General features: G+C 36.5%; 1 protein-coding gene across 5 annotated transcripts in view; it reads left to right on the plus strand.

Annotated features, from left to right (window-relative positions):
- The window catches only part of LOC113523295 (eukaryotic translation initiation factor 4E transporter-like), a 37737-nt gene that overhangs the window by 21707 nt on the left and 3815 nt on the right, over positions 1–12215 (plus strand). For 3 of the 5 annotated variants that reach the window (XM_052895898.1, XM_052895896.1, XM_052895894.1), the window contains exons 11-23: positions 358–466; positions 1537–1713; positions 2278–2399; positions 2834–3067; positions 4939–5083; positions 6558–6679; positions 7613–7724; positions 8358–8417; positions 9248–9420; positions 10032–10136; positions 10633–10710; positions 11291–11356; positions 12039–12126. In XM_052895898.1, the coding sequence (XP_052751858.1) occupies positions 358–466; positions 1537–1713; positions 2278–2399; positions 2834–3067; positions 4939–5083; positions 6558–6679; positions 7613–7724; positions 8358–8417; positions 9248–9420; positions 10032–10136; positions 10633–10710; positions 11291–11356; positions 12039–12126 (1591 nt within the window). The remainder of the gene's footprint in view (positions 1–357; positions 467–1536; positions 1714–2277; positions 2400–2833; positions 3068–4938; positions 5084–6557; positions 6680–7612; positions 7725–8357; positions 8418–9247; positions 9421–10031; positions 10137–10632; positions 10711–11290; positions 11357–12038; positions 12127–12215) is intronic. The other 2 variants (XM_052895895.1, XM_052895897.1) reach the window with 2 other exon arrangements.

Genomic DNA, 12215 nt, shown 5'->3' on the forward strand with positions numbered 1-12215 from the left:
ATTACAGGAATTACAGGGTACAAAAGAATAACACCTGAGTCCTCAGGAATGGCAACGCATGCGGGGTATCATGGGCGAAACAGTATACTCTGTTATGTCCATGGTACTGCTCATGTCTATAGGCGACGGTTAGCACTTTCCATCAGGTGGGCCGTCAGCTTGTTTGCCATTCTAAGTTGCATAAAAAATATATTACTTGTACTGTTTATTATTGCCTCTTTTAACTATAATTTGATGTGTAAGCTTTAGATACAAATTTTTTTTTGTATCTGTCTATGTAGAGATTAATAAGCAAAAATCGTAAAATATAGTACTATTTCCTTGTAATTTATTTAATTTTTTTTTTTTTTTTATTAGAATGGCAGTGGTGAGACTGAGGGCGGCAGTCGCTTCAGCCGATGGTTCCGCCGCGAAAGTCCGACCAACGATAGGCATTATGAGCGGCTACTGTATAACATGGTTGATGGTAAGTCTTTGTATCATATGATGATGTTTGTTATTAAATAAATAATTATTCTTTATTGTACTTTTAAATTACCTATATATATATATATATATATATATATATATATATATATATATATATATATATATATATATATATATATATATATATATATATATATATATATATATATATAATACTTTAACAGACAATTATTTACACATTTCATTTATTTCACTTGCGATGTAATTCAAGCTCAAGATTTAGCTTGACTAGTTTTTATGTACAGGCTTTATTATATTTATCTAATCAATTTAACTTATATGCATATGCAATTTAGTATATGTCCTGTGTCTACTGTGCTCATACTGTTGGATTGATATTATACCTATTTTGCTTTTCTAACATTTGGTTTGTTGGTAAAAACTAGTCGAGCCGGATCTTGAGCTCAATTTACTCGCAAAACATCCAAGTGCATTACATTAAATTTATAAATGCAGTATTTAATCTATATTATATATATATTCATCATCACATAATTTATTCATCATCATCATCATCATAATCATCATATCATCTGTTCATCATCAAAACGCAAGCGCACATCATTAACATATTTTTTGTGAAATAAATGCAATAATCTATATTATATATATAAGCCCCTTTTACTCCGAATTCTCTATAACCCTAGTAAGACATATTTTCCCTTTTTATTTATTATAATATATCTCTCAATTCGGTGTGCCACCTGGCACAGGCCTCCTCCAGCTCTCTCCACTGAACTCTATCCTCCGCCACTCTACTCCAGTAAGGCCCTAAGGTTTGGTTTGATAATCTATATTATTATTGTTAAATATTTTGCTGTAAAGCTGTCCTGTGCAAATAACAAATAAATAAATCGTAATTTGTGTGATTGTTAAAATAAAAAAACAAATGGGTTCCAGCAAGGAAGAGAACTCTTTTACAGTTGAGCTCGCTTTTGTACATTTGATTACCTCTGTCATATTTTTATGAATAATTGGTGTGTATAATAAAGTATTAAATAAATAAAATAAATAATATATAAATAATAAATATTTGTGTTCTTCTAGACCTAGACAATTCAACGCCACAGCAGCCGCCAATGAATAGCAATATGGCCAGCAGTGGATCTCCCCAGCACGTGTTCGCGCCCATTTCGCCGGCGGGCGCTCCCCCTGCCGGCGGCAGGCTGCCCTCGCTGTTGGACCTGTTGCGGCAAGCTAATGCCAATGCGGAGCAGAGGCCAGGTGGGTGACACTGTATAAGACCATTATTTACGTTTTAAATTTGAGGAAGCCCGACTAGTTTTTAATTCAAAATCTCGAATTCAAAAAGAAGGAGGTTCTCAATTTGATTATATATATTGTGTTTTACCTCTTAACACGGTTATTTTAAAACCGATTTGGATTTTTTTTTATCTGAAAGGATATCAAAATTGATTCATTAGTTTAGTTTTTAAATAAAATAACTGGTTTTTTCACTATTGAAGTCGGTTATTTTTTATGGGACACAATCTTTAATTATCTTAATCTATGATTCTATATCATCTTGATGCATTCTCAATTGTTGTTATGGATTTTTTTAATAATATAAAATGTGGGAAAACGCAATGTAGGACACTAGATGGAGTGACGACCTCAAATGCATTGCAGAGAGTCAGTGGATGCGGGTGGCTCAGGACAATTCTTTATGACAGTCTATGGGGGAGGCTTATGTCCAGCAGTGGACAAATAATGGCTAAAATAATGATAAATATAAAATCTTTCATATACCTATCTACTTGTTACTTACAGTGATTTTATTTCGTACAGTTACGAACTCGGTGGGCGGCAAAATGCAAAGCCTCGAGGAGCTGGAGGCGCGCCTGCGGCCACAACACCCTTCCGCACACCATCCAGGGCCTGACCATGACCTCTCCGCCTTCAAGAGACTTGTGAGTTCATACATTATTTAAAAACTATGCGTAGTATAGTTAAAATAATTAAAATACTTTTGAGAGAATGTTTTAAAAGTAAAACTTAACATTTTCCCCAAAAGAAATTTCAGTAAAAAAAAAATATCTTTCATATGCGGCATGGCTAAGTTTTTTTATTTATTATAATAAAATGGTAACCCTGTTCGCGCTAACGGTAAATGCTAGCGGGGCATCAGTGAGGGATGATAGGTACCTAATCGTGATGAATACACCTGTAAATCAGCATGATGGTTTTCAGGGGGACCAAGTTGTGGTCCACCTGACAAGGTAAGGTATAGTGTCTTGTATCGATAAATACTTGCGGTCGTAATCCCTCCTCGTGGTTGCGAGGCGGCGGCGCGGTGTGTGCGGTGTGTGCGAGCCGTTAGTGCTAGTGTGGTGTGACGTCACAGCTGGCGCAGGTGTCGGGCGGGCACGCGGTGCCGGCGGCCGAGCCCGCGCCGCGCCCGCTGCCGCCGCACCACCAGCCGCCGCACCAGCCGCCGCACCAGCCGCCGCCGCCGCAGCCGCCGCAGCAGCCGCCGCACGCCACGCTGCTGCAGATGCTCAACAAGGGCGCCGACCACAAGCACCAGCAGCAGCCGCAGATACCCTCCGAGCTCCTATACAAGCTTCTACAGGTTCAGGTATATATTTTATTTATTTTTATTATTATTTATATTTATTTATTTATTTGATATTGCTTTTGTGTTTTTCATTCTTTTAGTCTTTTACTGTGTATGTATGTATTATGTGTATGTTTGTATTGTTATTTGTGTGCTGTAAGTAATGCAAATAAATTATTTATTTATTTATTCATTAGTACAAATATGTGTACATGGCGGACTTAATGCTAAAAGCATTCTCTCCCAGTCAACCATAGAAAAGTGTAGGGGGGAAGTGTAATGTAGACTGAAAATCCCATTGCTAGCAATATACCCAACGAGGTCGACCTCCTCGCGGTTCCCTCTGGAAACTATCATGGTTATTGATATACATACATACTAAAATTCCATATATAAATGAATAACTTTATATAAACGACAAATATACTCACACTGCAGATAGATAGATAATTTATTTGTATTACTTACAGCACTTAGATTATCTATGATAATAATTTTACGTCTAAATGTGATTAATTGTACCACTGACAACATTAATTATAGCTTCAAAATTTCTGTTAAATCCTACTACCTCTCTCTTTAGTATTATTTTCCTGTCTTCTCTCTTCATTGTACTTCGTCATTCTTTCCTTTTGTATATGTGCTATTCAATATGTGTATGTTTATGCATATATTTGTTTTTATATATATTTGTATACATTTATATATATATATATATATATATATATATATATATATATATATATATATATATATGTCAGGAATAGATAATAAAATAAATAAATATATGCCATTCTAAGTTGTATGAAAAAAAATTATTAGTTTTCTACTTGATGCAATAAAGTGTTAGATAATAAAATAAATAAATATACATCCTCTCCATCCAAAGGTTGCCTGGAAGAGATCGCTCTTAGCGATAAGGTCGCCCATTGTTTTCTCATTCTGATTATTTCTTGTAATTGTTTATATTTATAATAAGTTTACTATTGTAATCTTTTGGAGGAAACAATAAAGAGTATCTATCTATCTATCTACATTACTATATAAAAAGAAAATATATAAACATGCAAATTTGCCGAGAAGTTGAGCTGATTATTACATCGATTCATTAAATTACATTTATCACACATTAACACAACCACATCATCGGCATCATTTATATAAAATAAACGAAAAATTAAATATATAACTATCTTATAATTTACCAATTATGTAGGTACATTAATAATTCCTGGAAGGAGGGAGGAGGTTACAAATTATTTAGTTATATTTTTTTTATATATTTATATTATAAAATTAATATTATAAAATCAGTCGCTGATGACCGATCTTAGGTGTTGTGTGTCCAACAATAAAATATATGCGAAAGTAATTACATTTATTAACATACTAGCGGCCCGTCCCGGCGTCGCACGGGTGGACATTTTTACATTTTAAAAAGTGGTCATTAAGGCTGCACACGCGACGGAAGCTTAAAAATAGAGTAACTTCTCTCGTTTTCCAAATATTTACTGCTGACTGACTGTGTGAAAAGTATTCTATGATGACAGATCTTAATTGTACCAAGTTTTGTTAAAATCCGTCAAGTAGTTTTTGTTTCTATGACGAACATACAGACAGACAGACAGACAGACAGACAGACACAAAAATTTTACTGACTGCAATAACATTTTATTATGGAAATATAAGTAACCTCTCTACATTTATTAACATATTACATTATATAATATTAAAAAAAAAATAAGAAAAAATCTATGTTCTAACTACCAATTGAATTTAGAACTATCACGTGCACACATTGACATTTCACACACACTAGTGTAATTGATTGTTTTTTTTGTCCCGCCTCTATGATTGTATTTTTAATCTTTACACTACGTTTATGTTTGTAGCGTCAGCAGCAGCATCAACAACAACAACAACAACAGCAGCAGCAACAGCAGCAACAACAACAACAGCAACCACCACTAGATATGGGCATGCACAGCGCGGACAGAGAACTGTTGCAGAGGCCCGAGGCGCAGGCGATTGTACATGGTAAGCATTTGTATTTATGGTAACACTAAAAGTAACCTTAACCAGGGTATCCTTGAAGTCGACGTCTACCTGTATTTGAGTAACAGGCTAACTGTAGATATTCTCGATTTAAAAAAAAAAATAACTTTAAAATTATGTAACTTAGATTTTTTTTGATAACTAATATGGCTTAGCCTCTTACTTACTCCGTTTCCATGCTTGGCAGGCAGGTATTTTTTTTTTTATACAACTTAGAATGGTAAACATGCTGATGGTCCACCTGATGGAAAGTGGTAACCGTCGCCTATAGACATGAGCAGTATACTGTTTCGCCCATGGTACCCCCCCATGAGTTGCCATTCCTGAGGAATCAGGTGTTATTCCTCTGTACCTTGTAAATTCACGCCATATCCTATCCTTCAAACCGAAACACAGCCATGCAAACACAACTGTTTCACGGTTGAAACACGAATGGGACAGAGGTATCCAAGCAATCGATTTTTGTACAAAGTCTCCCTCTGGTAAACAACCGCAGTTCAGCTTTGGTGATGTTTTGAGAGGGACATCCTCTCTAGACCATTAATGGTTCCCTTAATCACCTCTTACGACATTTACGGAAAAGGAAGGTTTTTTTTTGCTGGGAGAAAATGGTATAGTAACCCCGTCTGCGCTAACGGGATACGTTGGCGGAGCACCAGTAAAGGGTGATAGATGAGAATGAAAACAGGCCAGTTAGCCCATCATGATGAATTCATCAGGAATTAACCATGATAGTTTCCAGGGGGAACCGCGAGGAGGAGGAGGCGAGGGACCTGTTTGGGTATATTGCTAGCAATAGGATTCTCAGTCTCCATTACTAACAATCCCTTTGCCCCCCAAAAAGGAAGGGGTGGCCTATTCTATACCGGGACCACGCGGCCTTTTGATACGGTGTTTTATAAAAAAAACCTCTATTTGGCATGTGTTTCGTTATCTTAAGAATTTTGGAATCCCTGGAATGTGAATGTGAAAAAGACTCTATTTTCCGCGCTTAGCCTCTCATTTGGGCCGTTGTGCGTATGAGTCGTGGCTAGTACAGCCAATCTAGCTCCACCCAGAAGCGCAGAAGCTTCCTGGGTTCTTCACAGACCTTACGGAGCGACCTCACCGTTCCGAGGATTTCTAAACGTTGATGGGCCACAGCATCACATTCTAGGATTACGTGAGGAGCCGTTTCTTCAGCGTCGAAACAGCCTCGACATAGAGAACTGTCTGTGGCTCCTATTGTGTATAAATGTTTGTTAAATGGACAATGGCCCGTTATTGTCGCTATAATTATTTTGAGATTTTTTCTATCTAGATGTAATAAACGTTTTGATAGTCGTTGATTCAACGTAGGTACGACCAATTTTGATTGATTTGGAATCCCTGGTATACAATACAGTTACAATTGAAACTAATTATGACCAGTTTATTAATGTTAACCATATAATTATATTTGATTGTATTGTGACAGGTCTAAAAGCAGGCGAGATCACCGTGCAACACCTCATCCAGCAGTTAAGTAATCCCGGCCTGCAGAGCCGCCACCGGGAACTCCTACAGACTATACTGAGGCTCTACCAACAACAGAGACAGGTGATGTCACTAGTTTTTTTTTTACTTTATAGAAGCTATATCTTGCGGTATTACTCGAGTAAAACAGTATAGTATCTTGTGTAAGGTTAGGATATAACATCCCTATGTATCGAATATTCTTCAAATCCTTTAAATCCAGGCATTTAACTTTGAAATAATAATAATATAATAATATTTTTATTAAATCCGAAAATACATGTTTCAATTTTACATTTGTTCCCAAAACTTCACATATACATATATATACATCTCATTCACAAATACAAATTTACGCAACAGTACATATTTACATATAAATATAATGGTAATACATAAAAAAAAAAAACAAAAAGAAATTAAAGGAACATATAACATCGGTAAGTATCTTACTTTATTTTAATTACCAATCTTTTCATGTTACTTATTAAATATTAACCAATTATGATCCATACATACTCATAAACTTTCTCGTTTACAAGTAGTTTGAAGATTTTTTTTTAATCGATAAAAATGGAATGAATGAATGCTGGTGGAGCACCAGTGAGTGATGATAGGTGAAGACGAAAACAGGTCAGTTAGCCTATCATGTCTAATTCAACAAGAATTAACCACGATGCTTTCCAGAAGGGGCCGTGTGGAGGTCGACCTGACAGAATATATTTTTTATACCACGAAAGTGTTTAAAAAAGCATACAGCCCCTTTGATGATAAACGGTCACTGTAGCCTGCAACAGTAGGGGTGTCACATGTATGTCGTCCGAGCTTGATGTTACCTTAATACACCCTTTTTGAAAAAAACCCTACACTGCAGTGTCTAGGAAAAACTAGAATATTACTAACAATTGAACAATAATCCTCGATATATCGATCTGTCCCTCCTCTCTCTAAGGACAATTTATAGCCATCTCTGTTCCACACTTCGGTAATAATAGAATTGTTGTATGCGGTATACAGATGGGCGGTTCGCCGCTGCCCGCGGGCGTGGGTCCCGTGGGCGGAGTGGGGGCACCGCACCTAGTGCTGCCGCCGCACCAGCCGCTGCGGCTGTCGCCACTACCGCACCCCGGTAGGTGACGCCATGCTGCCCAATCACAAATCTGTGTTGATAGTTACTAGGTTTTACCATGTAACCACTACGCGAGCGGTAAAAAATTCCCTTCTGTATGTTCCCTTTTTTACCTCGTACATTTTTTATTTTCTACCTTCGTTATTAACTATATTCTGTAGATTTATAGTTTTTTTTTATGTAACTTAGAATGGCAAACAAGCTTACGACCCACCTAATTGAAAGTGGAAACCGTCGCCTATAGAAATGAGCAGTACCATGGACATAACAGAGTATATTGTTTCGTCCATCCATTGCCATTTCTGAGGATTCGGGTATTATTCCTCTGTACCCTGTAAATTCACTGCCATATTCCACCCTTCAAATCGAAACACAGCCATACAAATACAACTGGTTCGCATTAGAAATACGAATGGGACAGAGGTGCCCAAGCATATGACTTTTGTTCAAAGTCTCCCACTGGTAGGTGCAATGAGGTTAAAAAATATAAAAGACAAATCTTTTATATTTTTATACTATACAACTTTTATATACTATAGCTGGATTTCGATTTATTATAACTTTGCTTATTTTAAATGTGATATTGAGTAATCATGATGCGTATAACGAGTTGTTTGTTTGTCACGGACGCAGCATACTGTGTGTCGCCCATAATGGCCACTAGTCCCAATACATTAGCAGTGCATCATCCAGGTAGTGTATTTGCTATGGAAATCTTATATTATTATACTGTATATACATATTACTCAAATAATTTATGAATTTAAAAAAATCATATTCGAATCTAAATTATTCAAATTTGAATTTTAAATTCAACTGTATTCTCTCAACTCACTCAACAGATTATTTATGAATATTATAAACATGTGAATGTATATAATTAGATTTTTTTTTAATGGGTGATAATGGAATGGTAATCCCACCCGCGCTATCGGTATACACCGGCGGGGCACCAGTGAGGGATGATAGGTGAGGATGGAGTAGGTCATTTATCCATCTATCGTGACGAATTCAACAAGAATTGTTCGCGATGATTTCCAGGGGGAACCACGTGGAGGTCGACCTGACAAGATATATTGCTAGTAATGGGGCTATTTGACCTCATTACTGACAATCTCTTTCCCCCCTATAATTCGAATTTAGAATCACATCTTTTTGACTTTACGCATTGGATATTTGTTTTCAGGGTAAAGGATATGTTCTTTATTAAAAAAGAAAAAATAGGTTAAAGTAAAAGTTTCATACAGTTTTTGTTGTGGTAATAATAGGCAAATATCTTCCTTTTATAGAGAAAGCTAGCCGTTCCCAACAAGGAATATCGATAAGTAAAATAAAATAACACTATGTCAAAAAACGACATATTTAAATAATTGATACTCGAGATCCAAATTTGTCCAGGTATTTAGAGGTGTAGATAAATTAATGTACTCATATGAACCCTAAAATTGTTAAATTTTTTTGGGTATTGTAATATAAACTTTATTTCATTATACGCATGGTTTCAATTTGTTCGTTCTGAACAGGCGTGCCCGCTCGCATCCCGTCGCCGCGCGAGTTGGTCGCGCACACGCAGTCCATAATGCAGGGCGCACTCATAAAGAAGAAGCTCGAAGAACAAAAGGAGAACTTCCGCCGGCGGCACGAGATGCAGCAGCAACCGAAACAGTCTACGCCCATCTCTTTCACACCCACCTCGGTAAGTTTAATTTGAATTGGGCCAGGCCAGTGTTACATCGAACAAAATACAATTGTATAAAATTTCTGGTTCGCCCTACGAGGTTGTCATTGATGACAAAACGGTACCATAATTATTATTATTGTTGAAATATGGGCTTTTTCAGGAAAAAAAAAAACTGTGACACTGCGACTTTTCCATGATTTTTTATGCTTGCCTTTTTTTTAAAGTTCCCTGCTTATTCTATCAATGATAGGAAATTTAAGTTGATTTTTGTAGCGATATTTTCTATCTTCTCAGGATATAAAGAGTGTTTCCCAAAGGAGATACATCGTTTATGTATGATTGGACTACAGTCATACATTAAATGCTGCGACGTTTTTTCCTTACTGTGAAAAAATCTGCTAACACTTTCTGTGCGTAAGCCTAGTTGGGCCATATGCTTGTTTAGTTTACAGTGTCTAGTGAGATCCCTTGTTTTACTTAAAGAAATTAATATCTTAATTTTCTTAATAACCCTTAATCAGGGCTTTGGAGTGATTTAAACCTGGCAAAAAGAGCCAAGTTACGATCTAACATATAAACATTAATTTAGACAGTTTTACTCATGAACTTGCGTCGTATCGTTACAGGTACTGCGCAAAATGACAGCGGAGAAGGAATCTGAAGCGCCCAGTCCGAAGCAACAACAGTGGGCGCAGCCTATGAAGATGCCACAGGGGAGGCCCATCGTTAAGGTATGATATGAGCCCACTGGTGCGGATTTATATCTATATTTATAATCTAAACATTTGTACATTTGTTTGTTTGTAATAAATAAATTCAATAACTACCTAACCGATTTTTTAAATTCTTTATAAGACTACTTATTGCTTACTTTCTTTTTTCAATTTTTTTTTATACAACTTAGAATGGCAAACAAAGTGATGGAAAGTGGTAACCGATGCCTATAGACATGAGCAGTACCATGGACATAACAGAGTGTACTGTTTCGCCCATGATAATATCCTCCATGCGTTGCTATTCCTGAGGATTCAGGTGTTATTCCTCTGTACCCTGTAAGTTCAAAGCGAAACACAGTCATGCAAACACAAATGCTTCACGGTAGAAACATGAAAGAGACAGAGGTACTCAAGCAATCGACTTTTGTACAAAGTGAAATGGCGTCCATCTTAATATATATAAGTTTTTTAATAGGTAATTAAGTATACTATTGTGTGGTGTGTTTCGCAGGGCAACCAAAGCGGTGCAGCGCCCCCTATGGGCTACGCGCCCGCCGACTACCAACAGCAGTATCTCACGCAACAACAGGTTAGTTTTGCATTTCGTTTGTTAGATTCTTCACCTTTGTCACTGCCTTCATTCGATCTTTTCTGTTCATATTGGAAATGCTTAAGTGTATATCACATATAAAAAAAAAAAACACTGTAAATTTTGCTAAGCTGCTAAATTATGTAAAAATAAGTAACTAAGTCGGGAAACTCGTAGAAACAAAAGCAGTGTGGGAAGACCTCCCTCCCTCCACCACTTAGTCTAACTTTTCACTTAAATTTAAACTTTAATTCAATGCAGTAAATTCTTTTATTGTCGTCTAGTTCCGACATAGAATAAATATAGGGCCCACACCTTTTCTCGTGGGTGTCGTAAGAGGCGACTAAGGGAACTAAACGGTCGAAATAGTGGCAGTAGCTTCTCTTTTAAAACATCACCAAAGCTTAACTTCAGTTGCCAACTCACCTGCCAAGCGTGGAAATTACTGGCACCCCTACCACCTCCCCTTCTCCCTTCTCAATAGGGGTGGCGTATGTTCAGCTGTGGACAGTTAATTTATACGCAGTAAATTTACTTGCACATTACACCATTAGTAATAATTATATAATTTGTGTTACAGCAAATGGTTGGTGGCGGCCGACCTTTCCCTGCTCATCCCCAGCAGAGGCAGCAGGTACCCCCGTCGGTGTGTATATATACAATTTAATATATTACTGTGTATATATATATATATATATATATATATATATATATATATATATATATATATATATATATATATATTCACTTTATATTATTTATCATTATGATCTCATTTATTTTACATCTATATATGTAGGTTTATGGTAGGATGTAAATATTTAATATTTTTGTATAGATTTCTATTTTGCACTACTGCTGCCCACTCACTACTTCCTATGCCACTGTATTTTTTTTATTGGATGAAAATGGAATGGTAACCCTGCCTGCGCTAACGGGATACGCTGACGGGGCACCAGTGAAGGGTGATCGATGAGAATGAAAACAGACCAGTTAGCCCATCATGATGAATTCATCTGGAATTAATCATGATAGTTTCCAGGGGGAACCGCGAGGAGGTCGACCTGGTTGGGTATATTGTTAGCAATGGGATTCTCAGTCTCCATTACTAACAATCCCTTTCCCCCCTATGTCACTGTATTAGGTTAACCAGATGAAATTTCTTTTAGAGGTAAATTCACCTGTACTTTCATTATTTCTAATTGTTATTATTATTGTATGTTTTAGTGCAATAAAGAATATATTATATATAAAATATTAATATGTATTATAAAATTGTATATATATTAATATGTAAATAAAATTAAATAAAAAATTATCATCCACAGTACAATAATGTGAACAACATGCGCGGCGTGGCCAGCGGCGCGACACTGCAACAGTTGCTCGTGCAATCACACCAGAGGACGCTGAGCGGTTAGTAAAATATATATTGTATACTAGCTGTATCCCGCGGTTCCGTGTACTAATTTTTTTTTTATACAACTTAGAATGGCAAACAAGAA

Source organism: Galleria mellonella, unplaced genomic scaffold (genome assembly GCF_026898425.1).
Source record: "Galleria mellonella isolate WM207_F2 unplaced genomic scaffold, CSIRO_AGI_GalMel_v1 utg312, whole genome shotgun sequence".
Lineage (NCBI taxonomy): Eukaryota > Metazoa > Arthropoda > Insecta > Lepidoptera > Pyralidae > Galleria > Galleria mellonella.